This window comes from Emys orbicularis, chromosome 2, assembly GCF_028017835.1.
Source record: "Emys orbicularis isolate rEmyOrb1 chromosome 2, rEmyOrb1.hap1, whole genome shotgun sequence".
Taxonomy (NCBI): domain Eukaryota; kingdom Metazoa; phylum Chordata; order Testudines; family Emydidae; genus Emys; species Emys orbicularis.
Window position 1 is genome coordinate 118,106,892 of NC_088684.1, and position 27,560 is coordinate 118,134,451.

The following is a 27,560-nucleotide window of genomic DNA, read 5'->3' on the forward strand; positions in this document are numbered from 1 at the left end:
TGAAATATATTCCAGACAACAAATATAACCAAGTTCTGCTTGCATAAGCAGATCCAAAGCCATATTGATTTGAAGCTGCAGTCTTATGTGACGACCTCAGTACAGATGTTCTCATTCAAAATGGAAACATCTGCATGTTAAATTTTACCACTGAAACACCCAATGAGCATTGAGACCCAGAAACAACAGGTATGGAACAGAGCACAGAAGAATTATTAGAAGCTTAACAACAATTATCACCTCTCAGCAGCTTGCAGCCAATTGACATCAACCGTATGAGAAGCATCTTAGATGGGGGAAGAGTTTTAAGGTGAAGCATTTAAATAGCTACACCAACATTTTCAAAACTTGGGTACCTAAAGTCAGGCACCTAAACCCATATTTAGGCACCTAAATAAGTGGCCTGATTTTCAGAGGTGCTGATCACTCATCGCTCCCATTGACTCCAGTGGGAATTGTAGTCAATTTAGGGAATTTAGCACCTCTGAAAAAAAAAAAAAAAATCACTCATGGTTCAGTCCTACTTCCATTGTAGCTGTTGGCAGTTTTGCCACAGGTGCTTATATGTGCGCCTAGATAAGGATTTGTGCATCTGTATTTTCCCTCCATGTGAAAACACTGACCATGGTACTAATGCCCATGATAAAGAATAACTAGACATCCATGCTGCTATTGGGGTTTTGCTTTGTTTTTTAAAGAGAGAAACAAGTATGTGCTTCTTTTTTCTGCGTTGGGCTAGAATCATAAAAAGCTCCTTCTTCTTGGCAGTCCGAGAAGCAGGAGAACAGCCACCCACATTGAGGGCTAAAGGCTTTGCACATTTTTACACAAGTCAATCTTCTCCATCGAAAAATCCATGGTATACGCTGCGTCCAGCCAATCTCAAGATTGTTAACAATCCACCATCACGGTGAAATCTATATTTACATAAATAGAATATTTTGTAGCGAAAATAACTGATGGAGACCAATAGTCAACAACAGCCAACCCTGCCCCCAAGATCAAAGCCATGTTATTTGCCTTTCTTCATTTTTGCTGTCTTCTCTTTTCGCTTCTTCACATGCTTTGGGATTTTGTTTTTTCTCTTCTCTCTTTGGGCTTCTTTAACCATCTTTTTCCTTTCCTATAAAAAGTGAACAAGACTTCATTTACAATAACGATCCAGAGCGATTGTGAGCAAGTGCTTAACACGTGATATGTTACTATTAGAAAAGGTAGAGGGGGGAAGTTAAGCAATTTTGGCCCAGGCTTTCAAATGCTGTATTAGGAAATTAAATGAACTCCACATTTCTAGAGATGAGACTGATCCACAAAATCCAGTTTCCAAATTTCAGAGGAGTTTGAAGCCAGGAAGTTATGGTGGGAGCAACTGCTGAACACAGCAGATTACGAAGGGGATGAGAACTCATATTATTTAATTTGTAAATTACACTATTAATACAAATTGTAATAGGAATCTGATGCATGGCTTTCCGATATCCAGGCTGGACTACTGCAATGGACACTTTCATGTACTGCCAAGAGAGACCAATCCATCGCCTGCAATGAGCTCAGAAGGTAGCAACTTGATTATCATCAGAGTTGAAGGGAGGGGATTTGATACCACAACACTATGCAGCACTAAGTCCAGGGGTGAATGCTACTTTATCTCACTGAGACCGCAGCTGCAATTTAGCTAAACAGAATATAATTCAAACTGGGATCTGACCAATACAATGCGATTAACTAACATCCCATCCTACAAAAGAGAAAAAGGAATGATGGTCAGAAGTGGCCAAGAACTCTCCATTTTACAGCACAAAGACAAATCCTAGCCCCAAGAATTTCACCATGGCACAGCCACTGCAGTTCAGATTTTTAGGCTCAATGTTAATTATCTCATCTTCTATGCCACTTTAATCCTTTTGAACTGCATGGAGTTTTCCCTTAGTGCAGCGCCTGGAATGCTGCTAAAAGGTAGGGACACTCAGTGAAATTTGCTAAGGTCTCTGACCCACTGGAGTGGATCCACTGTGCAGGGTTCAGGAAGCCACAGAGCTGACTCTCAGGAAGATTCTATACCTAGTGCTCAGGCAGAGCTGGGCTCCACAACTCAACTCTACATAAACCCTTATGGATGAAGCCGGGTCCACGGCCAGTGGGTCCACAATTATATAAAGTGGGCAGGGGTCATGGCCCCTCTTCCAGCCCAAGAGCTAGAAAACACGCTGTAGAATTGTGCTGTGCCCTGTCCACATCGGATTCTGTTCCCCACATCTCGGGTGGAGTTCCCCACACAAAGCTTATGTATTCTGGGTTTGGGGGTGGGTGGGTAAGTGTAGGTTAAATGTTACTCTATAGAAACTACATTAGCAAAACCCAAGAGAGCACTTCAAATAACGCTTCATTGGGGACATTCAATATCTGCTCTCATTTCTCTTAATTAAAATACTCAAAAGAATAAATTAAAAGCTTTTTTGTTCTCACTGAGCAGTAGATATGTAGAAAAATAAATATATTTGTCACTTGAGTAGCTCCCTGGAGCAGAGAGGGGAAGTGTACGACTTCCTGGCCAACTGACCTTTTTGTCCATGCCAGCGTCAGTGGGTTGATCTTTGGGATGCAGTGGCTCTCCCTGTTCTTTACAGCCTGAGTCAGAGTTATCAGAACTGCCCCCATCTTCTGAATCTGATTCTATGTCGTCTTCTTTTTTTTCAAGGAGTGCGGGGACCTAAAGGAAACACAGAAGGATTTTGTCCCTAATCAAAAGTCGGTGGAACAACAACAACAACAAAAAAGATGTAGCATTTAAGTGGTAGAGCATCCTAGAAAGGAAGCCTTCAGCTAATTTGTGTTTATCCACTTCTCCACGAACAATGTGCCTCTAGACACTAGTATTAAAACTACAAAAAAAGAGAATGAAACAAAATTAATCCAAGTTAAAAACAAAGGGTACAGTAAACAATGGAAATACAGCTTGTCTGGGGACTTGGGGTACGTCTATACTTACCTCCAGGTTCGGCGGTAAGCAATTGATCTTCTGGGATCGATTTATCGCGTCTTGTCTAGACGCGATAAAATCGATCCCGGATCGATCCCGGAAGTGCTCGCCGTCGACGCCGGTACTCCTGCTCCACGAGAGGAGTAGGCGGAATCGACGGGAGAGCCTGCCTGCCGCGTGTGGACCTTTGGTAAGTACCTTTAAGTTCGAACTAAGGTACTTCGACTTCAGCTACGTTATTCACGTAGCTGAAGTTGCGTATCTTAGTTCGAACTGGGGGGTTAGTGTGGACCAGCCCTTGGTTACAAAACAGCTGCACCGCTACCTCCCCACCACACAGAGTTAAAGTACCATTCAGTTCTGTGGTGTACACAGGACCTTGGTTTTTTTTTTTTTTTTAAGAATCATACCAATGCCAGTTTTAGCAGTCACCCACCTGGGCTTTAGCAGTAACAGTCAGGCATCTACAATGCAAAACAGAGCTGTACTTTAATCATACTGGGGAACAAACGTGTTATAACCTGGTCGCTTGACATGGTTATATTTGCACTGTAGACAGGGTCTGCCTAGTGCTGTTTAACTAAGCATGGTTTCCAAAAAAGGAAAAACCCAACCTGGCTCCTGCAGTAGCAGGATATCTGCAATCACTTACAGACTGATTAGTACAGCATTTTTATCCAGTGTGTTTTTAAAGTATTGCATTGCAACATTTCCATTAGTTAGTACAATGCCCTATTCTGCATAAATGCTCTAGGTACAACAATTACAGCACAAGTCACACAAAACGTAACAACACTTGTGATGATGTAGCATTCTATATAAAGTAAGTTTTCTGCACTGGGAAATCTACCCCCCCCCCACCTTCCTAAATGTAGATCTGGCCATATGTTGTATCTTCCTATACTGACCATCTATCTGGTGGCTCCGTGAGTATTTTTGTTCCTGAGTTACTCCAGCACTGGCTAAGTAATGCAAAGTCATTCCACATACTGCACCACATGGTATGCAGGTACACAGTGGTGTAAAGATGAGATCTTAGCCCCTGATCTTGCAACTGCCTCTGTGCTGGAAGAACCTGCAGTCAGCCCTTCTGAAATCCGGGGGCTGCCTGCATGAAACCAAATGCAAGACCGGGCCTTATTTAATACTTCTCATGCACCTTTATAACAATGAAATTCACTATAGAAGAAAAACTTTACAACAGGCCTTCTTACCTTCTGAACACCTGACAAGTCCTTCTTCAATCCTGTCACCGTCTGGTAGAGAATCTATACACGAGGATAAATGAAAATCAATTATACAAAAACATCTAGCTGCAAAACTATCATTTTCAACCTGCCAACCAGAGAAAACAGGTGGCTGACTGTATCAGGTGTGGCCGTTTTCCAGTACCGCCCAGAGAGCTCTCTGTGCACAGGCGGTAGATTTTGCACATCAGGTTTTAGAAACTAGAGATTCCCTAGGCCTGACCTCCATTTTTTGAGATCAGACTCTGTTCCCTGTGAATCTTTTATACGGAGAAACTTCACAACATGTACACGGAAGAGCTGAGAGGGAGAAGGCACAGCTCTTTCCTGTAAAGCCTTAGAAGGGTTTGTCTTATTATCAGCTCACTAGCACCATCATCATCATCATCTATATGGCAGTAGTGTACAAATGTGTTAGGCACTGCACAAACACACAGAAAGACAGAACCCCACCCTACAGAGTTTGCAGTCTAAAATGACAAAACAGAAGAAGGGTGGGGGACAGAGCTATGCCGCCGTTATAAACTATGCTGTCTATATTTTGCAAGCAATCTGGTGATTTGGCTTTTTCTTGGCACTATCCAGAATGGGAAGATCATCTAGAAAAGGGACAAATAATACCGTTTCAACACATGTAGTACAGCCAATATGCTCCAATGCACTGATGGCACTTCTTAAAAAACAAAAAAAAACAAAACAAAAAAACCACAAAGGGAATATTGTGATTGACTTCTTTACTTAAATCATCTCCCCAATTTTCACTTATTAGAATCTTCAGCTATACAGGTGTTCTTAATTATGTTCTTTTGTCACTCAAGGAGGGATCTGTTTGGAAAGCCTTGTTTTTCTGAGCTAGAATCTGCAACTGTGCATAACATAGCTTTTAAGCACTCAGTCCCTACATTTTGTAACACATCAGTAAATTGACTTCTCAGACCTTGAGCAAGATCTGCATTATTCATGGAGTAACAGAGGCCTCTAACAAGGGCCCTATGGTGAGTGATATGTCTATATAAGTAGCACAGAAGTTCTGTTATACAGCTCTACTGAAGTAAGGTTGATGGATGAACACCTGCCTGTAGTAGAGTTTTAGCTTTACTCTGGGAAACTGGAAAATATCTAAAGTTTCAACAGGACAATGAATGATGGAAAAATATAAGTTCAATGATTCCTATTACTAGACTCCAGGTACCATCTTATGTATTTCCACCCTATGCTTCTAGTCAAGCCCAAAACCAATATAAAATTAATTTCAAAGGGATGTGGCAGCATTTTAATTCTGTAAAAACAAAAGTCAGAGGTGAGATTCCTGGGCTGAGATATAACTAAGATCAATGAATTTACACCAGAGATTAATTTGGTCTTTCCTCCCACAATATGTGAAGTTTAGTCCATACATAGCTGAAACTGAATGTCAAGTTTATTTGACAGCTACCGCACATCCACTCAGAAAGAGGATGTGATTGTTTGCAACTGATCCCTGACATGCTAGTGTGTCTTTTGAAAGCATTAATTCTCGAAGTTTTTTATAGTATATTGCTATAGAACCAGGATTTATCAATACTTCAAACAAACCCTGCTGGTGGTTCTTCCATGACAATCCACAGCTAATGGTACTGCCTTGGATTGTCTCTCTCTGCCAACTCAAGTTGTTTGTAATGTTTTGGGAAGTCTACTTACATTATCCTGCTGCACGTTTAATGCCATGTCCTCTTCCTTCAATTTCATCATGACATCTACATCCCTCTCGTAGTTTTTAACTTCGGTCAGGGTTCGAGGGATGTAAGCTTTCTTAAACACCTAACAGAGTGAAATGAAACAAGAAGCAGTTTTATTGATTTACATATAGTCCTGATTATAGGCCTCTTCCTTGGGAATCATCCTGATTAGTGTCTGCAATCAGACAACACCCATAATTTAGAGATCCTACCTCACTGTCTTTGTCCAGCAGGAGATCGTCTCTTTGTTGTGGTGGGCCCTACAGAATGGAGCTCACCCATGACAACATCTTAAGATTTTATAATTAAGGTCTTGATAGCATGACTGCTATTGGCCACCTCTTTATGACCACCTCCATACATTGCCCCATCCTCACCATTAATTTGTTTGAATGTTAAGGGGTTTATTTAAAAGGTCACACAGGAAGTTTGTGGCAGAGTAGGGAATTGAACCCAGATGTCCTGAGTCCCAGGTCAGTGCCTTAACTACTATATCACCCTTCCTCCCACAGTACAGGTACACTTAAATTATACATAAACAAAAACTTCATGCAAGTTACAATAGTGGATCTCCTTACACAAGATGAGCTTGCAACAATATAGAGTATGTAACGAGGCCCTCTCCTCTGACGTGCTGAGCACCCACTGAAGCCAACAACACAGATGGACATACTTGAAGTTCTATTGGCTTCAGTGGGAGCTGAGGGTGCTCGGCACCTCACAGAAGGCACTGTGCACCTCACAGACTGGGCCTTTGGTTTATAAGCACACCAGCAGTTAGCTAAGGGACAAAGAGTGACCTGTTTTAAAAAAGTTCTTATCTGGTACAAAATGCCCCTCAATATACTAAATTCAGGTTTTATTGTAATCCATCACTTTGCTGCTGACAAGTTAAAAGAATCAAATCAAGACAGTGATTTTGTCTTTTGCTCCCATACTAAACAATACTGCCAGTGCACCACACATCCTCAATGATGCAAAGAAAACAGACCTATGTTGCCTACTGCTGCATCAGAAATAAGCAGAGAGACAATATTACCATAATTAGAAGACCCAAATCAGAATCTGGGAGAGGGAGCTGGAATTGTTTTTCAGTCAATATGAACAACCGCAGGGCAAAAACTGTTCACATCTTAACACTTTATGAATCCTCATTTTAGCAGATTATTTGCAGAAACTCAAAGATTTCCCCTTCATTGCTAGCTGGGTCCCTTGTGATGTCTAAGTTCAAGACCAGTTATAGCCAAGCATGTTGATCTAGGAAACATCCTAATGACACAGGTGATACTGATCAGAGATTGCAAAGAAGATATCATGAGAAGCATTTAGATAGCATATAAAGAACCATTTACTATCTGAAAGCCTCTCCACTTATCTCAGGATGTATCAATGTATTAAATGTAACATTCTGTGGATCAGGGTATCAAAGAGAACATTTCAAAAAGTCTTCAAAAGGGATACTGCAAAGATTCCCTCCTGGCAGAGGAAAAAAAATCCTCACCTCCTCATCCACGTTATCTTGACTGGACCTTTCTTCCTCTGTTCTTTGGGTTGCTATTTCCATCGCCTACAGCAATATGAAATGCAATACAAAATCATCACTCTTCACAATCCAGTCTCTCATGCTGGATAATAATTCACCTAGCTGTTCCTACCTATATTTCCCCACCTCCACTCCATTCGCTGGGAAACTGTTCTCTCCTGCTCATGTAAAACACTCCAGCTTTTCATACCACAATGCCTTTAGTGACACCTAATGGTGATGAACATTTCTGCATGGCACACCCACTTAAATCCCACTCCTAGCTACTGATCTACTTAATGAGAGCAAAAAAACTTTCCCTCCACTGCCGCCAATCCAAACACAGAGCCAAATTATGGCTGTCCCTACACCAGTGTGGGATAACAGGGCACAGGGAGCCTCTGTCTGTTGCTCATGCTCTCACACAGGAGGCTGCCTACACCCCCCAGATGCAGAGAGTTGCTGCTATTGCTGCCAGCAGCACTGAATAGCCGGAGGAGCATGCGTGAGCAAGATGGGAGTATTGTAGCCACAGTCCTACTCCCTCCAGTCCAGTGCTCTGGTGAGTACCTAAAACCTGTGCATGACATACAAGCGTTTATGGGCTGCTTGGAAGCACTCGCCCCCTACCCAGCATTCCAGGTTGGGGCAGGAATAATGTCTCCTGACACCCCATTCCCAATATGGCTGAGGTCAGGATACAGGAGTCTTAATTTGATCCTTCACTATCTTTGTTGCTTTGACTACCTGAGCTGGGATTTACCGCAATAGCTAATTGGTAAAGGAGAACCCAACGTGGCTGCTGGGGCTGATGAAACAGCGAAGGGACTGCTAGAGCTAGGGGGCTGGAAAATGATCATCTATTCACTAGCATCCCAAGGAGCAACAACTGAACCCCAGCTGAATTTACACCCACCCCTGCTTGAGTCAGAACAAGACTAAACAGACAGAGGGAAGGGGAAGAGAGCAATGGTGAGTAACAGACCAGCCTGAAGCATTCCAGGTGTGGAGCCTAGAGCCAGCATACCCCCCCTCCTCCTAGAATAGGCAGGTTCCTTTCACCTACTGGACTAATCAGCATTTAGCTGGTGATGCTGGGTACTTTAAGGTGGAGTGAAAGCCTCCCTCATTCCACTCAAACCCATTTACCCCCAAGTCCGCCTCACTCATCCCACTCATACGCCCCACCCCACACAAACATGGTGGGGAGGTGTGGATAAGTTCCCACAGCTTACATGTATTAATGTTAAAACATTTCTATATTTTTTTAAGTTGCTGTCTCATTATTCAATGCACAATATTTACTGTAAAGCATAGTTGTGGGATAAATGGGATAGATGAGCTTGAACCAGATCTTATTTTACTCCTTAAATCTTCCTACATAAGCAGGAACTTCAAGTCTGACCTTTGAGAGATAAGCATCCAAGTTGTCGCTTGTGATAGAAGGATCTGTAATAAACTCAAAGAGCTCTCTGACAGTCATCACCGCAACACCATACTTCCAGAAAAAGTCTGTCAGGAAGCAGGGGAAAAAAACAAAGTTAGTTTGATTCAAGTTCACTTTATGCTTCTACACCATCAAAGTGATGGTAAATACAGAATAATGGCTCTATGAATTGGGGAAATTCCCTACAAGGTTTGCAGAATCCCACTGGGTGTGGTTATCAGAAAACTCTTAGTCACCCAAAGCCCAAGTTGCCCATCTTTCAGATACAACAAATGCTGAATGAAGCATGCAAATTCAAAGCCCAATCCCCCCTTCCTATTGAAGTTAACGGCAAAAGTCAAATAGACTTCAGTGAAAGCCAAATGCGACCAGGAAACAAGTGAAAAGCAGGAGGGTGGAAGGGAAGGCTTCATAAAGGATCAAGCAGTTGCAGTGTATTGAGATTAAATTTTGTAGATGTCAAACAGTGAAATTTGCAGAAATTGTGTGAACTCTGCTTTCCGTAGGCTAGCCTAAAACATAAGCTCACATGTAATTGAATGTGTGTGACATACTCTACCTTGGCTGTACTTTGCGTAGCATAGTTTGTTGGTTTCCTAACGAAACTTATACACATCCTAAGATGATGTGCATTTTAACGAAATCCATCCTGTTCTACATACAATGTCAGTTTGAAGAATACAAGAAAGTACACAGTTAATCTTCCTAAAGGAATGACCTATTAGAAGAGGAGTTGAACTACTGCCCACTCACCATTGATATTGGCACAGTCCTTCCGCAGGAATTCTAATGCATGTGGGTGGTCATGCTCTACCGACTGAGACACATCAATGATGTACACCTCTCCACTGTGGTATCTGGAGGTGCAGCAAGGGAAAAGCAGAAAATTTTTTTTTTAAATCCCACCATTTGAAAAAAATGGTTCAAGTTTTGGGGGCCTGACACTAAAGTTTTGCTATGGACACGTTCCATATAATAGTTGTTTTCAGTTATACTATTGCACGTTATTTGAGAGAACAATCCTGGTGAACACAAAAAGCAATTTTAGAACAATGAATTAAAATAGCTTACTTGTTTATTTGTCAGCTGATGAAAAAAACTCCCTGAATAACCTATTCAGGGAAGTATTTTGCAAGCTAAAATTATCTGAGATAGATTTGGGATGAAATCTGTATAATAATCAGGTAAATTACAAAGCAGAGCTGAAAGGAAGATACTGCCCTCCCATAGGAGCGAATTAGTACTGCACAGCTCTACATATTATGAGAGAAACCACCAATACCGACATTTTAAATGTTAAAATACAGAGCAAGGTTTAAAAACATACAGCATATTAAATTCGCTGAGATCTGCATGAACAAGTTTGGCGTCCTGATACATTCTTCTCATGTACTGTATGATCTGTAGATACAACTCCCGGGCTTTTGAGTCAGATAACTGAGCATTTTTCAATAGAGGAGCAGGCCTTGGATTTAAAAAAACAAAAACAAAAAAAACAGAATAAATTCTCCTGTTTTACACCAGCTGTATAGTCCCTTCACCACAATACTTGATCCATTTTAATTCAGTAAATGGAAAGACCTCAGTGATTTACTCAAACACTTGGCCAGCTCCACAGCTAATATAAATATTCATCGCTCCACTGCAGAAAGTGGAACTACAATGTTTTACACCAGCTGAAGAACTAGACCACAACGTTATATTAAATATTTACATTACAAATGCTGAGTTAACATTTCTGTGTGCACCACTAATGAACTTTCCAACTAAAGCATTAACACATCACGACCTGAGCTTTGAAGTTTATTTTACATTTCTAGAACATAGAATCCTCACCATCCGTATTCTATGAAGTATAAAGAGGCCCATGCAGATCCAGTTACAGAACTGGGGCCTTAATTTCTAGCTAATGCAGAGTATTTGCTCACGCCTTGCATGGATAAGGCTTTGGATTCAGGCAGACCCTGCGCCACAGGAGCTGGGAAGTATCTTGATATTTTACATCTCATTTATACACCAGAGCAATGTACTCAATTAATCACCAGCCTATGCCATAAACTAAGCAAATTCAACAGATTTTTTTTTAATTCACCTTTGTTCAAGCCTATCAATAAAGAAGTTCTCATTGATTTTCTGAGGATACTTACATGTCATCTTTACCAATAAAACTCATGACAAGTACATGACTTCTTAGCATAATTGGCTCTGGGCAAGGTATTTGTGCTGTATTCAACCTGTAACATTACAACAAAAACCCCATAACTACCTATTAAAAACAAATGCAATCTATATTACTTATAATTTGTATTAGAGTAGTGCCGAGGGGCACCAATTAAGTTTGGAACCCCTCTGTTGTAGGTGCTGTACAGAGTAACAGACAGTCCCTGTCCCAAAGGGCTTACATTCTAAATATACAAAGGGAAGTATCATTATCCCCATTTTACAGATGGGAAATGGACACACAGAGAGAAGGTCTAAGGTTGGACAGGAAGTCTGTGGCAAACCTGAAAAGTGAACCCACACCTCCTGAGTCCCAGTCTGGTGTCTTAATCATAAGACCATAAATCAGACCTCTTAACAGTCCTGGGTTTTGCGGGACTGTTGAGCTTTGACCCCCTAAGCCCCTTGTCCAGGTTGAAGGGCAGTTTGCCCTGGCCCACCGTTTGAGAGGGCCTCCAAACTGAGTGGCGCTGAGTCCTGCGTTAGCCACTTGGAATGTGAAAAGGTATGCCACAAGCGTCCAGTGTTGTCCACACTGTGGCAATGCACGCTATGGGGCTGTGATTTCTGAAGCGCACGATCATATTGCACACTAATTGGTCCGTATAGACTAAAAGTTCCATAGCACACTTTAAAAACACAGCTACATTAAAGCACACTGGAGAACTTTTAGTGTGCACCAGCAGACTCTACCTGGACCAATTAGTGTGCAACACATTGGTGTGCTTTAGAAATCACACCCCTGCAGTGCACTGCTACACCCTGTAGATATACCCTTAGTTATACATATTTTGTTAAACTAAATTGCCTCATACACCCCACTATCCAGCTGCATCAGCCAGTCTGTCTCTCTGTTGCTGACCAAGTGTTTCATCCTTATCCTACGCTGCCCTCCCCAGACAGATGCCTCCATTAGCAACAATTGGTCACGAGTTGTTGACATCGCTGTGATTTTTCTCCCCACAAAAAGATTAAATAATAAAAGATTCCTTGAGATGGTGCCTGTGTAACTGATACTCTGCAAAGGCAATGGTCTCCCCTGTCCCAGGTGTCCTTTGCAGCTCCACTCTCTTCCCTGATGGAAGGGAGGGGATGTTAGGAGGGTCTGTGCAGTGGGGACCAACTTTACCCTGCAATAAAATGGCATTAACACTGCCCATTAGCAGAAAGCAGTGTGCCCATCAGTCAGTGTTCTACCATGGAGCGTGATGGGGTCAGGTCAGCACACAGGTCACAGTGTTTCAACAGGGAATAAATAATACTTTGCCCTTCTGGCTCCCCATCTACATGGGGAAAACTGACCATGTTCTAACATAATTTTCAATGCTGGTTTTGGGACATAAGGGGATCCGTTCCCCCACCCAGGATCTGGGACACAGAAGCTGTTTGAGAGGGCAAGGAATGAAGAGGACTCCTGTACCCAGCTGAGAACGCTGAGCGCATGGAATCGAATCGCAGAGCTGGGGCTTGGGCAGAAAGAGGAGGAAGGACCCCAAGGGAACACACCAAGCAGTGCAAGGAAGGAGGACCCCAAGAGACTATGCCATGGAATCATGCCAAGGAGGAAGAGGGGACTTTTAGAGGAAGAAGGATCAGCATGCAGGAAGAGCCTTACGATTATTCCCTGTCATGGCTGTCACAGGTTGAGAGGGGATAATAAAGCTCCCTTGTGTGTGTGTTGGAGGGCTGTCTCCTGTGGGTTGTTCCCCAGTCCTGGGAGATACCTTGGTGCAGTGGCTGGGATTCTCTCCTGTTTCACTCCTGAAACAGACAACACTAAAGACTCCCACCCTCTATCGCCGCTTTGTGAGTGACACTATGGGTCATGGGGGATTATATGGGAGATCAGGTTCCAAACATCTTGGCCCTCCATAACTGAGGACAGGATCTGAGGCAGATTAAAATCAGAACCCACCTTTTGTGCCTGCGGGGCATCTGGGACTAGCAGGAGCTCAACAGAACAGCTACCATCAAATGATCCACCCCCTGTTAGCACCGGTTTATTGGCTAGCTCTCTAGCTTGCCTGATTCCCTCCTCCCTGAGACCCCACTACACACGCACAAACCACTGATCCTAGTGGAAGGAGGCCACAACGTCGTCTCTTCTCGAGTTCCAGCAGCTTTCACTCTGTGCAGGTGTGGAAATGCTGGAGATTTAGATCTATGTCCCTCATCGCCAGGGTTTTTCAAAAATGTGTGAATTAGGAGAACGAGGCCTATTGAAAGTGAATGACTTGTGCTCCTAACTCACTTGGACACTTTTGAAAATCCCACACTAAATCTAGTGGGAAGACACTGGGTCTGTAAAAGGAAGAAGTGACTGATGCCTCCCCGGGGAGGGCAGGGTGCCAGAATCACTCAAAAGAGTAATTGTTTGACCCTTGCTGGAGAATCACCCTTGACACTGACAATATCTCCTACGATCACTTTGTTTCTCACCCTACTATTCTGGGGAAGGTTTTAATCAAACGGGGATAGCTCAGTGGTTTGAGCATTGGCCTGTTAAACCCAGGGTTGTGAGTTCAATCCTTGAGGGGGCCATTTAGGGATCTGGGGCAAAAATCTGTCTGGGGATTGATCCTGCTTTGAGCAGGGGGTTGGACTAGATGACCTCCCGAGGTCCCGTCCAACCCTGATATTCTATGAATTATGGGACATGATGAACACCCAGATTCCCTGGCTCACAGGCAGTCTGGTTTCTGCTCTGTTTATGGGACAGACGCTGGTCTTCATTGATGTCAACATGGTGATGAACAACATCCATGCTGCTTCTTTTGAGGCCTGACCCAAAACCCATTAAAACCAACAGGAGTCTTTCCGTTCACCTTCACAGGCTTTGGATCAGACCCTTAAATACATCAGCTGCATTCCCACCAGCAATGGAATGCACAAGTCACGTCTGCACCAAAGTTAAATATAAAAATCACCTTATTAAATTCCTCATCTCTTTTTCTGCCCATGTCTTCACCATTTTCCGCGGGTTTCCTTTACAATATCCATGACGAAATCTTAAAAACAAGCACACCACAGAGACAAACATTTACAGAATATCTGTGACAAAAATTAAGAACAATCTGTAGGTAAACGCACTGTTAGCCCTGGAGAAGTTTGCTGTCATTAAAGAAAAGAACTCCAACTCACCTAAATTCCCCACTCACATACTTATCCCGATCTTTAAACATCAAAATAGAGGTTTTATAAATCTTTATTGCTCTGTTCTCTCCATTCACTGTACTGGCATGATAGACATTAGCCTATAAGTGAGAAAGTAAGAGAAACAATATTAACGTCCTGGGAATAGTTTAAGTATTGAGAAGTTTGCTCATGTATCAAATACTGTCAAGAACACCATTTTTTAGGAGAGAAATTAAACCTTGGGCTTTGTCACAGGGTGGCTGCCCCTTTAAAGGAAAATGGGTCTGAATCCCACCTGTGACACAGCTAACTTTCCTTCGCAGAGGGGTGACCCAATCAGGCCTCTGGTGTAGATAAGGGAGAGACTTTGGGTAAGGCAGAGATCTGAGCCTGCGCAGTTGTGGAAAGCAAGAAGGCTCCTGCTGGAGACCCTGAGGCCTGGTCCCCACTAAGCCCCCACTTCGGACTAAGGTACGCAAATTCAGCTACGTTAATAACGTAGCTGAATTCGAAGTACCTTAGTCCGAACTTACCGCGGGTCCAGACGCGGCAGGCAGGCTCCCCCGTCGATGCCGCGTACTCCTCTCGCCGAGCTGGAGTACCGGCGTCGATGGCGAGCACTTCCGGGATCGATCCGGGATCGATTTATCGCGTCTAAACCAGACGCGATAAATCGATCCCAGAACATCGATTGCCTGCCGCAGGACCCTCCGGTAAGTGTAGACGTAGCCTGAGACAGCAGGGGAAGGTTGTTTGCACGCTTCCTGGTGGTATGTCCTGGCCTCCAAGCCCTGGAGAAAGGTGGGAAAACAGCACTCCAGCAGAAATGCCCTGGAGGAAGGACTGTTAAGATGGTTTTGTTCTGAGTTACACTTGTTTTGACAGACTTTATTGCCAGTCCAGATAGAACTAAATGAGTATAATCAGGGAGAAGGGAGGGAGGGAGAGAGAGAGAGACTATTGGAAACTGTATGAGGACTTAATAAATTGGACCTCAGAAGGGGAACCTTGTTTTTGAGTATCTTGGACTGTGTGGAATTTTTTAAGGAGCCCTCAGAAGAGGGAAACTGAGGCAGGGGTGCTGCCGGGACATCCCAAGATATAAGATGGTGGCAATGCTGTTACAGGCCTCAATCCTAGAGACCCCTGGACTCAACAAGGGTGCCCCACTGAAGTCAACAGGATTTTGCATGGGCCCAGGGATCCAACCACAGGGAATAGTTTGCAGGATTGGGATCTAAAACCATACAAAGATGTTAGCATATGTATAAAGCTCTAAAATGCGTACATGCAGTAGAACTTCACAATAATGGCTGGGATGTTCATTACAGATAACTAGAGAGGAGCCTGATCCAAAGAGGTGCCATGCACCCTCAATTCTTACTGACGCTCTGCACTCCTGAGAGTGATCACATTGACGTCAACGGAACTATCTGAATGAGTGAGGACTACACATATGATAAGCAGGGGTCTGCAGGGTCAGATCTTCAGAGCCAAATACTGGTTCCACTGAAGTCAATGGCGTTTTGCCTGTTACTTCAATGAGACCAGCCTTTGGCTGTACGAGTGAAACTAGCCTCTGTGCCGAGGGCCAGCATGAGGCCTATGTACCACTCAAGTCCTCATGACCACTTATGGGGTAAGTGGAATTTAAATGGTGCTCCATATTTTGATTAATAAACAGAGTTCAGTAGCTTCACTATTGATATGTGATAAAATTCAAAGTAACAGATGTCTCACTTTACAGTAAATAAATTAACTTCTTGACAAACACAAGAAAATTAATTTAATGCCAGAGATAAGTATTTTACTATTTCCCTTTCAGCACAGTCAATTTCCTTTCAGTTTGCACAGAAGACTGTAGCATGCCAGTTGGAATGAAACTCACTTCTTTTCCTGTGCTGATGCAGCCATTTATCTCTGATATGACACCTCTAGTTAGCATCTTGAACAGGATCATTCGTGTTCTTGGATCCAATACCTCATGGGAAATTGGGGGGGGGGGGCGAGAAATAAGCAAAATCACTTTATCCAGTTTACTGAAAATATTATTAAACTAATCCATCTTGAACTGAAGAACTCACAGAACCACAGCATCTTAGTGGACCAAGCCATTCAAAATTCTATCTGGATAGTGCTCTATTTCTTCTATAATTTTGGAATTATCTTTAAAATATTAGGGGAAAATGTGTTTGTGACTTGTATGCAACTCCTGATCAGTGATTTATAATATTTGACATGCATCCTTAGGCTAATGCTAATAGAGGAGTGATTTCCCCATCCACAATACCAAGAAAAAAAAGTGCATTAGAACACAGCTACCCTAAAATGTGCCAGGCATTCATAATAGCACATGGTGGTCCTTGTGGTATACAGGCCTTTAATGTATCATACTAGGTTTAGAAGCAAAAATGTGTGGATTAAAAAAAAAAAAAAATTGAACCATTTAGTCTTTTCCATGGAAAATTCCACTTTTGAGTAAAGCTAAGATGAAATTCTATGCCTATCAACAAAATCCCAGTTGAATACAACAGCAAATCATAATACTAAGCACCACAATGTTCTCCAAACCAGCTGTGAAAGCAGACACAATTTTTATAAAGCAGTCTTGTTCAGAAAGACAAGAAAAACCTGGGGTGAAACCCTGACCCCACTGAAGTCAATGAGTGTTTTGCCATTGACGCCAACGAAGCTAGGATTTTACCTCTGGTTATTGATTCAAATGAAAATAAGCCTTTTAACAAACAGTTTGATATATATAAGACTTACTTGTTCCACTGTTGCTCTGTCAGATTTATCTTTGACTCGATACCTAGTGGAAATTAAAATATAACAGCATGACATGATCTACTCAGGAGAAATACCCATAGCTCCGCCAATAATTTTTCCAGAATGATTGCTCAAGAAGAAAATTAGGCAAGGAAGGGAGAGAAAAGAGGAAGCATCATTACATTAAAATGGGATTCCTTTGCTGCCAAAGTACCGCCAGCATTTTCTGCCTTATTGGCTAATCCCACAGCCATCGAAATGAATTAGATTTGCCACTGACTTCAAAGAAAGCAGGATCAAGACCTGGCAATGATTTTAGTGACTGGCTCTGCAAATCATCCCATTTTATGGGGAAAATTTCAATTCCAAAATTTGCTCTGTAAGAATTATAAACAAAAGAAACAGTATTTTTCAATTCACCTCATACAAGTACTATAATGCAATCTCTTTGTCGTGAAAGTGCAACTTACAAATGTAGATTTTTTTTGTTACATAACTGCATTAAAAACAAAACAGTGTAAAACTTCAGAGCCTACAAGTCGACTCAGTCCTACTTCTTGTTCAGCCAATTGCTAAGGCAAACAAGTTTGTTTACATTTACAGGAGATAATGCTGCCCTCTTCTTATTTACAGTGTCACCAGAAAGTGAGAACAGGCATTTGGCATGGCACTTTTTTAGCTGGCATTGCAAGGTATTTACGTGCCAGATATGCTAAACATTCTTATGCTCCTTCATGCTTCGGCCACCATTCCAAAGGACATGCTTACATGCTGATGACTCTCATTAAAAAAAAATGCATCAATTAAATTTGTCACTGAACTCCTTGGGAGAGAATTGTATGTCCTCTGCTCTGTTTTACCTGCATTCTCCCATATATTTCATATTATAGCAGTCTCGGATGATGACCCAGCACATGTTGTTCATTGTAAGAACACTTTCACTGCAGATCTGACAAAACACAAAGAAGGTACCAATGTGAGATTTCGAAAGATAGCTGCAGCACTCAACCCAAGGTTTAAGAATCTGAAGTGCCTTCCAAAATCTGAGAGGGACGAGGTGTAGAGCATTCTTTCAGACATCTTAAAAGAGCAACACTGCGATGTGGAAACTACAGAACCCGAATCACCAAAAAAGAAAATCAACTTCCTGCTGGTGGCATCTGACTCAGATGATGAAAATGAACATGCGTTGGTCCACACTGATTTGGATTGTTATCGAGGAGAACCCATCATCAGAATGGACGCATGTCCCTTGGAATGGTGGTTGAAGCATGAAGGGACATATGAATCTTTAGCGCATCTGGCACGTAAATATCTTGCGATGCCAGCTACAACAGTGCCATGAGAATGCCTGTTCTCACTTTCAGGTGACATTGTAAACAAGAAGCGGGCAGCATTATCTCCTGCAAATGTAAACAAATTTGTTTGTCTGAGTGATTGGCTGAACAAGAAGTAGGACCGAGTGGACTTGCAGGCTCTAAAATTTTACATTCTTTTATTTTTGAATGCAGTTTTTTTGTACATAATTCTATATTTGTAAGTTCAACTTTCATGATAAAGAGATTGTACTACAGTACTTGTATTAGGTGAATTGAAAAATACTATTTCTTTCGGGTTTTTTTACAGTGCAAATACTTGTAATCAAAAATAAATATAAAGTGAGCACTGTACACTTTGCATTCTGTGTTGTAATTGAAATCAATATATTTTAAAATGTAGAAAACATCCAAAAATATTTAAATAAATGGTATTCTATTGTTTAACAGTTCGATTAATTGCATGATTAATCATGATTAATTTTTTAAATCCTTTGACAGCCCTATCCAAAATACAAACAGCACACAGAACATTTACATTCTCATCCGAAGAAGTGGGTTGTAGCCCACGAAAGCTTATGCTCTAATAAATTTGTTAGTCTCTAAGGTGCCACAAGTACTCCTGTTATTTTTGCGGATACAGACTAACACGGCTGCTACTCTGAAACCTCTAATTTCTAGTTTATTCAGCATCACAGATCAAGTTGCAGCTCATAGTAGAAAACAATTTGAGGGTATTAGAGTTTTCAATAAACAAACAGAAATACAGCCACCCAAAGTACTTACATATCTGCTTCCTTTTGCCTAGACTTTTCTGTGACTTTGTTTATAACAGAGTCAGCAAGATTTAACCTATCTGAAAAATACATTAAAAAAAAAAAAGTGAAGATCAAAGAGGTTTTCCACACACAAAACTGCAGCTACAGTTCTGCTGCCAACAGACACAGACATATCACACATCACACACATTCAAGGCACATAAAGAAATACTTGTAACAAGATGATCAGGTTTTCAAAACATATGCACTAGCAGCATGAGTTAACTTAGCATTCTCCTCTATGGGTCTGAGACCCACTCCAGGATTATAGAAGAGCAACAGGGGCTACTGCCCTGAAGATGAGACAGTGCCTAGAGATGCTGTCCTTCAGATGGGATGTTAAACAGAAGTCTATCTGCCCTTCTCTCAAGGAACTTAAAAAATCCCATGCCATTTTCCAAACAGAGTAAGCAATAGCCCTCAGTGTCCAAGCCAATATTCCCTCAACAACACTAATTCTGATGTTTAAGGTAGCATGTGACTTAATGCCAAGTATACCGCTGCTGTTTGTGTCTATAAATCACTGCCCTACTCACTTATCTCATCATTTTGGAAATCTTTTGGTATGAAAGGTACTAGACAAAATCACTGTATCCTAGTATAAATTTGCTATCACAAGATACCATGGTATGTTACACAGCAACTTCACTGCATACTGACTATACAGAATATTGTAGAACCAAAAAAGCTGAGGTGCTGCAGCTCTGAGAGTGATCAGATGATGGTCTGATGGACAGCTGAGTCCCTCCCTCCCAGCCAATCAGATTGTTTCTGGGGTGAAATTACAGAAGAATTATTTTGTGTAATCAGAAGGAGGCAGAGGGAAGAGAGACTGACAGCTCTCTGGGGAGGAGGAGACTCCAGGAATGGTATCTAAAGACAAACATGATGTTTGAAGGTGACATCCAATATTAACCCTTTTAACTGTTTAGTAACAGCTGGCTAGTTATGCCTAAAAGCTCTAGCTCAATGTAATTAGAATTAGTCACTGAATGTCACCAAGGTGTACCTATTACCATAAAAGATGACGATAGGATTATACTTACCTAGATTAATTTTATGCTCAAATTTTCTTAGGGCCTTGTCTGTAGGAGTGGACATTTTTGCTGAATTGCAACTAGGGGTCTGTCTATTTGCCTGAAACAAAGGATTTGTTACATAATTTGCCTTTCCTAAGTAGTCCTTCTAAATACACACAGTACCTTGGGGGGTGGGGGGGGGGAAATCAATTTATCTAGTTTGATCTGCTCGTGTCTCTAAACACCTGTACAAGCTTATCTGCATTTAGAAAATCAGAATTTGTCAGGGTACGGACATAACTTAGAACTGGAAATGATTTCAGTTAAGAGAAAACAAAAAACATATGTGGGTTCAAAATCCTATTAGCGAAGAGCTCAAGGAGAAGGTGCTTGTTAATCAGGGGATTGACTGTCACTCAGTCAACTAGCATATTTTAGCTCCCAAGAGGGAACAAGAACACCAGTGATGGGGAAAACAAGGAGAGAAAACACCAAGAGAGAGATGGGGAGAAAAACTGAGAAGGGAAAGAATCAGAGCAAAAAGAGAGAACAAAGAAGCATGCATGGCTTGCCAAAAAGGCATCAGTTCCCCTAGGTACTCTTCTCCAGACCCAATCAATGTCTGCCCCAGCCAGATCCCCATCATAAGCCCCTAAATAGCACACACCACTGTACTCCCTTCTCCACAGGTCTCCTTCCGAAGCCCATAAGGCAGAAATAGGTAGCCCAGGAAATATGTTTTGTGCCAGCCACAACATTCTGTAACTGCTCCCCTTCAGTTTCCCAGAGACACTCTGATGTCCCTATGTCAAAGAGAAAAGGAGAAATATTCTCCTTCCGCTGCCCAAGCTGAGAGCATAGTGAAAGGTAAATTAGTTTTCAAATTCTGTGGGTTAATTATTTAAGCTAGTAATTCAGACAAGATTTCTAACCTGATAGAGTCCCCTCTAAATCCATTCACCTTTGGTGTTTTTCATAGGTTTACTTGCCTCCTTTACTAATGATATAAAATGCATGCTTGCCCTCACACTCCCCAGTCACATCAAGCATGTTGTCTCACAAACTGGTGAGAAGGAAAAGACAGAAACCCAGGAATATAGAGGGAGGATATTGAAAAGGAGGACATCGCAGTGATATCAGGGTGGGGAGATAGGTTGAGACCCCAAAGGAATGGAACAGAGTTGCAGCCACAGGCAAGACCGAGCAATAGGAGTTGAGGAAGGAGAACCACCGGGGCATGGGAAGAGGGTGGCATTGGTTAGGAGGTACATGGTGTGTGTGTATGTGTGAGAGGAGGAGAGATATGAGGCATGGGGATGCTCCTAAGCTGAGAGTGCAGTGAGAAGTCCCAACTTGAATTTATGGTTGGGGTCACATTCACATATCATTGTGTCCTGCTTTAGTCCCTTTTGCTATTAGAAACTCTGAAAAGTGTCCTGGAAGTGTCTTTAATGTACCTGTGGGTTGCAGCCTCCAGCTGCAGTATGACGCTTGGTGAGTCTTCCAACTGAATCATCCCAGTCCCACTCTTCATCCTCATCATCGTCGTCGTCATATTCAATTTCATCAGTGTCCACTTCCTCAGACAAACATGACTGCTGATGTTTAACTGTTACCTCCTCCTGTTTAACTGTTTCCGTGCCCTGGGTCAATTCACTTAAAAAAAAAAAAAAAATCTATATAAATAAATCCCATATATAAATAAATAAACCCCGTACAGAATCATTGTGAAATTAATGTACAGTAATCCATAAGAATGAAATAGCAAGGGTACCTCTCTGTTCAATATTTTATTATTTCACCTGCCCTGAAGAGCTCTTCTGCATGGTGGCTCACTTTTACTATAGCACTTTTAAGTATCTTCTTCCTTTGTTTAAATGCTGTTTTGTAATTCGTTCATCTACTCTGTTCAGTGAATCACAGATATCTGGCACTCTCTGGAACTCCTATCGAACACCTACACTAGAAAAGACCATCCTGTTCACCCTTCAGAGGCAGACACACTCCACTGTCCTAGCAAACTAGGCTAGGCAAGGATTCTAGCTGAGATGTTCCCAAACTGGACCTTACCAGTAAACTGCAGAAAGCTCAACAAATACCCCGGTCTGAGAGATCAACGGATCTAGCACTAAAACTGATGACCCAGAAAGGAACATTTAGTTGTTATGAGCGCTTATGATCCATCCTAAGCCCGGTCCCTATGGTCTGTCAGGTCTCTTCATATTCTTCCCATGTACCTCTGATTTCTCCTTAGTCACCTCAGGGTATGTCTACACTGCAATAAAAGACCCGCAGCATGGATGCAACTGGCCCAGGTCAGCTGACTTGGTCTCAGGCTGCAGCGCTGTAAAATTGCAGTGTAGACATTTGGGCTCACACTGGAGCCTGGGCTCCAGCCTGAACCCAAATGTCTACTCTTCTATTTTTAACCTCGCAGCATGAGCCTTGCGAGCTCAAGTCAGCTGACCCACGCGCTGACACTCGACACGGCAGGGTTTTTAATCGCAATATAAACATACCCTCAGATATTTGTAAGGTTCCCTCCCACCTCAAAAATAAACTGAATATCACCTTAGCCTGACACATACCAATTCTAGATTCCAGATCAATTTATCATAAGCATATGCAGTCCAGAAGATCTTTTCATCAAGTGCAATAGAAAAATGAGACCATAGGCTATAGAGGTGAAATTTACTCCTCCCCAACACAAAATCTGAGGAAATGGGTTCTTGGAAGAAGTTCAAGGATAATTTGGGAGATGGATTTTACCTCCAACATCCAGGAAAGCCACAGATTCACCACAGCCCTTCCACGGTTGCTATTCCAGCCTATGACCTAGCATTGCCCCTCAGCACCTCCTACACTGGGGTTTTGAGCCACTGCACCAACGTAAATTCAGAGCCTTCTTACATGATAAGCAAAGGAGTGAGGAGGCCTCTGTGTATATCCACTGTGCTCTCACATGCCACAGTTGTAGATCTGTAGGGTTCAAGTAGGGCAGAAGGTCTCACATGGACCCAATACGGGATGAGGAGGGGTGAATTTCACCCTAAGAATTTATCAACCCTTCCCCACTGCACTTCTCCATCCTTTGCTGACAACTCTACTATTCAATTTAGAATGGGGATCCTTCCAGATCATAAGAACGGCCATACTGGGTCAGGCCAACGGACCATCTAGCCCAGTATCCTGTCTTCCAATAGTAGCCAGCGCCAGCTGCTTCAGAGAGAGTGAACAGAACAGGACAATTATCGAGTCCAGTCCCAGCTTCTGGCACGGAGAGGCTAAGGGACACCCAGAGCATGGGGTTGCATTCCTGATCATCTTAGCTAATAGCCATTAATGGACCTATCCTCCATGAACTTATCTAATTTCTTATTTGATCCCAGTTATACTTTTGTTCTCCAAACATCCCCTGGCAATGAGTTTTACAGGTTGACTGTGGAATGTCAAATGTGCTGAACACAGGTTTTGTTAAACAAAGACAAAAAACAAAAAGAAAAAACTTTTCCCCATTCAAATCAACCTTTCACAAATTTTACACATAATGGAAATATTTCCATGATTTTATTTAAACAATTTTATTTTTAAACAAAAACATTCTCCTCCATGCTTTGAAACAATTCAGGAGAATCACAGAGTGAAACAGCCTGGAAACTCCCGATAAACAAATTTGCAACAAACCAATCTATTTTTATTGCCTAAGCAGAAAGCGTAAAAAGTAAATAGACTTTATATATAGTCTCACATACAATTTCTAACCTGACAGCATTCCTTTAAATCTAGTCATGTTTTGTGTGTTTCATAGATTTTTCTTTCCTTTGATAATCATCCAAAATGTATCTTTCCTCACAGTCCACCCTGTCCATATTTGCTCCTGGACTTAATTTACAATAGTAACTGCCTGATGCCAAAATTATTCCCTTGGCAACAGAATCTGGAGTAAAACACATTGGATTACAATGTCGTTGCAGGACCAAGAAGCAACAGCCATGCTGTGAAGTAGGACCTGATGGGCAAAAAGTATCTTTAATCATCAAGGGTCCAATCCTGCAACACATACACATATAATTGTTCGAGTGAGTGGTTCCACTTAAGTCAGCAAGACTATTCCTAACAGTAAGCACTACACCTCATAAGTAATGTTTGCAAGACTGTGCCGGCCCTGCCAAGAGGCCCCCTGTACCCATGCAGAAGTCTTAGGGGCCAAAACAGCAGGGGAGGAAATATCATTAACAGATTGTTCCTCATTGTATTAAAAAAAAAAAAATCTTGTTCCCCACCATCCCACCAACACTGCCCCAACTCTTCGACACTATCTTAAAAATACAAGTAGGCGGTCAGTGAGGGGGGAAAACAAACTCTGCTCTAACTTTTCACGATTTGAAAATAATCTTGGCAGCCTGTTTTCTCCTTACCTGTCTGAGGAGTCTGCATCATCGAATTGTCCTGGGACTGTTCGGCGCATCATCTCCTTCCTGTAATTCATTGTTGCAGTAGGTCTCCACACCATGTACCGAGAACTGCAATCTGTGTCATATACACAATGTGTTCGATAGGTGAATAACTTATGTACTCTTTGTTTATGAGCTATAAACTAAATTCTATGTGCAGTTTCTTAGACCTACACCTTACATTGAAGCTATGTCTGATGTGAGAGCTGCGTGTGTTAGATGTATATACACACACAGTGTATGCTCAGGACACTCGTGTATATACTATAGTATGCAGGTTAGGCAGTCTGTGCACGTTACAGTGAATACACTATACGTGTGTGTTATACACAAACACTCGATAGGCCGTGTTGTGTGTGTTACCACACGCACAGGCAGTGCATTAGGAAGACAGCGTGCTATGTACCGTGTGTGACACACACACACGTGTTGCGTAGCCTACTGGGTGGTGCGCAGGCTCCTCGCTGCGCGCGGGTCCCAGGCTACGTGCGTGTGGCCCTTTCGCTGGGGCTGCAGCTCCCCGGGTGCGGCGCTCGGCCTCCTCCGCGTCCCGGGACTCCGAGCTCGGACACGCGCTGCCGCTAGCACCGCCCAGGAACCACCTTGTACGGCAGAGCCAGAGGCTCAAAAAAGCCACGAATGCGACCGCGCGCTCTGAGAAGCCGCGCCCATCTGAGTGCCGGTCTCATTTAAACCAATGCCGAGGCGCCAGGACTGCACGCGCCCTCCTCCGTGCAAAGTATATAAATCCCAGCCGCACCACCATGTACGTTGTGTAAGCAGACACAGTGTGCATATACCCCAAGTACCTATACAGAGCAGTATATATACCCATAATATGGTACGGAAACCAAGTACGTTCATAACCGGTACATCTCTCACACACAGAAACGCAGCAGGTAGTCGGGGTACAGACGCATCCATAAACACATACGTACAATACTTATATGGCCAAAATTTATATACATCGGTATATTTATAAATAAACGCAATATGTATATCGTGTTCGCACACTGTGTGTGTGTGTGTGTGTGTGTGTACAGGTGTTATTTTATGAACACTGAAATCAGGCTTCTCGAACATGGTTAGGAGCTGGCTGTCAAAACCAATAGCGTTTAACGCGGTGTGAGGTTGCGGGGGATAAGTGACAAGTCGCTGGCTGAACTTGAGCCGCGGGCCGAGGCGTGGTTGTTACAAATCCCCGGCACCGTTTACACGTCCCCGTGAGACAAGTCCAACGTTCTGCTTCAATGCTCTCTCATCCCCGCCCCTCTCCCGCCGTTCAGGTAGGGGGATTGGTTGTGGATTTGTCATGTCACAGCGGGTCTTTGTGACGTCACCGTAGTCCTAGCCAACTGGATTTATAAAACCAGCGAGACCCCAACCCACCTCATACGCAGATGGTCCAGGGAACGGGAAGCACCTGGCCGAAATTCAGAAGAGTTTCCATGGATCCAAGATGTGAGCCCATTAGAATTTAAAACGTAGCAAAAACTGATTATGAGAAGTGAAAAGAGGTGCTGCCCAGTGATAAATTTCTCCCCCACTTATAAAAATAGTCCCAAATAGAACTGTAAGATTAAACTGGATTAAATACAGTTCATAAAATACAAAGGGGGGAGGGCAGGTTATTATCATTACCATGACAGGTATTTTTTTTTCTAAGAGAGACTGCTAAGCATCCCATATTATGGCATGAACTATTAACCCAGGGGTTCTCAAACTGGGGGTCAGGACCCCTTGGGGTCGTGAGGTTATTACATGGGGGTCACGAGCTGTCAGCCTCCACCCCAAATCCCACTTTGCCTCCAGCATTTATAATGGTGTTAAATATATAAAAATGTGTTTTTAATGTATAAGGGGGGGTTGCACTCAAAGGCTTGCTATGTGAAAGGGGTCACCAGTACAAAAGTTTGAGAACCCCTGTATTAACCTTAAGGAGGTTTGGATCAGTGAAATGCTCCAAAGTTCAAATGCTTTTCTGAAATATTTGAACTATTTTGGTTTGCAAAAATCAGTCTCTCTCACAAAAATTCTGATGTCTATTTTCAGTCTTTCTATAAATACTGTGAAAATTGCCTTTTCTTATGTTATTTTGGCTTATATGCCTCTGATCCAACGAGGACCAGCAAGTGTAAAGGTGCATGAAAATTGGGTCAGGGAGAGGTTTGGTCTAAGACAGGGGCAGGCAAACTTTTTGGCCTGAGGGCCACGTCGGGTTTCCGAAATTGTATGGAGGGCCGGTTAGTGGAGGCTGTGCCTCCCCAAACAGCCAGGCGTGGCCCGGCCCTATCTGATCCCCCCTGCTTCTCGCCCCCTGACAGCCCCCCTGGGACTCCTGCCCCATCCAACCCCCCCGCTCCATCCACCACCACCCACTCCTTGTCCCCTGACTGCCCCTGGACCCCCCGCCCCTGACTGCCCCCTGCTGCCCCATCCAACCCCTCCTCTCATTCCTGACTGCCCCCCCAGGACTCCTGCCCCCATTCAACCCCCCTGTTCCCCACCCTCTGACCGCCCCGACCCCTATCCACATCCCCACCCCCGACCACCACCCCAAACTCCCCTGCCCTCTATCCAACCCCCCCTACTCCCTGCCCCCTTACCGTGCTGCCTGGAGCACCGGTGGCTGGTAGTGCTACAGCCGCGCCACCCAGAGCACCAGAACAGGCAGCCCCGTTGCCTGGCTAGAGCCATCCATGCCACCACGCAGCACAGAGCAACGGGTCAGGCCACAGCTCTACAGCTGCGCTGCCCAGCAAGAGCTCGCAGCCCCGCCACCTAGAGCATTGTGCCCGCAGTGCAGTGAGCTGAGGCTGCGGGGGAGGGGGAACAGCAGGGCAGGGGCTGGGGGCTAGCCTCCGCAGGCAGGAGCTCAGGGACCAGGCAGGAGGGTCCCGTGGGCTGGATGTGGC

The 27,560-nt window shown here is 43.1% G+C and overlaps 1 protein-coding gene across 1 annotated transcript; it reads right to left on the reverse strand.

Moving 5' to 3' along the window:
* Nucleotides 1–1,012: 1,012 nt before the first annotated feature.
* Nucleotides 1,013–25,080, reverse strand: RIOK1 (RIO kinase 1). The gene is made up of 18 exons (XM_065399224.1): nt 25,052–25,080; nt 24,610–24,721; nt 21,649–21,847; nt 20,219–20,309; nt 19,141–19,210; nt 17,039–17,081; nt 16,158–16,250; nt 14,276–14,388; nt 14,062–14,142; nt 11,062–11,148; nt 10,242–10,379; nt 9,668–9,771; nt 8,873–8,979; nt 7,447–7,512; nt 5,908–6,027; nt 4,195–4,248; nt 2,561–2,710; nt 1,013–1,123 (listed from the first exon to the last, which is right to left on the reverse strand). The coding sequence occupies exons 2-18, from the start codon at nt 24,702–24,704 to the stop codon at nt 1,013–1,015; spliced, it is 1,722 nt and encodes a 573-aa protein (XP_065255296.1). The 5' UTR covers nt 24,705–24,721; nt 25,052–25,080.
* Between the last annotated feature and the right edge of the window lie 2,480 nt (nt 25,081–27,560).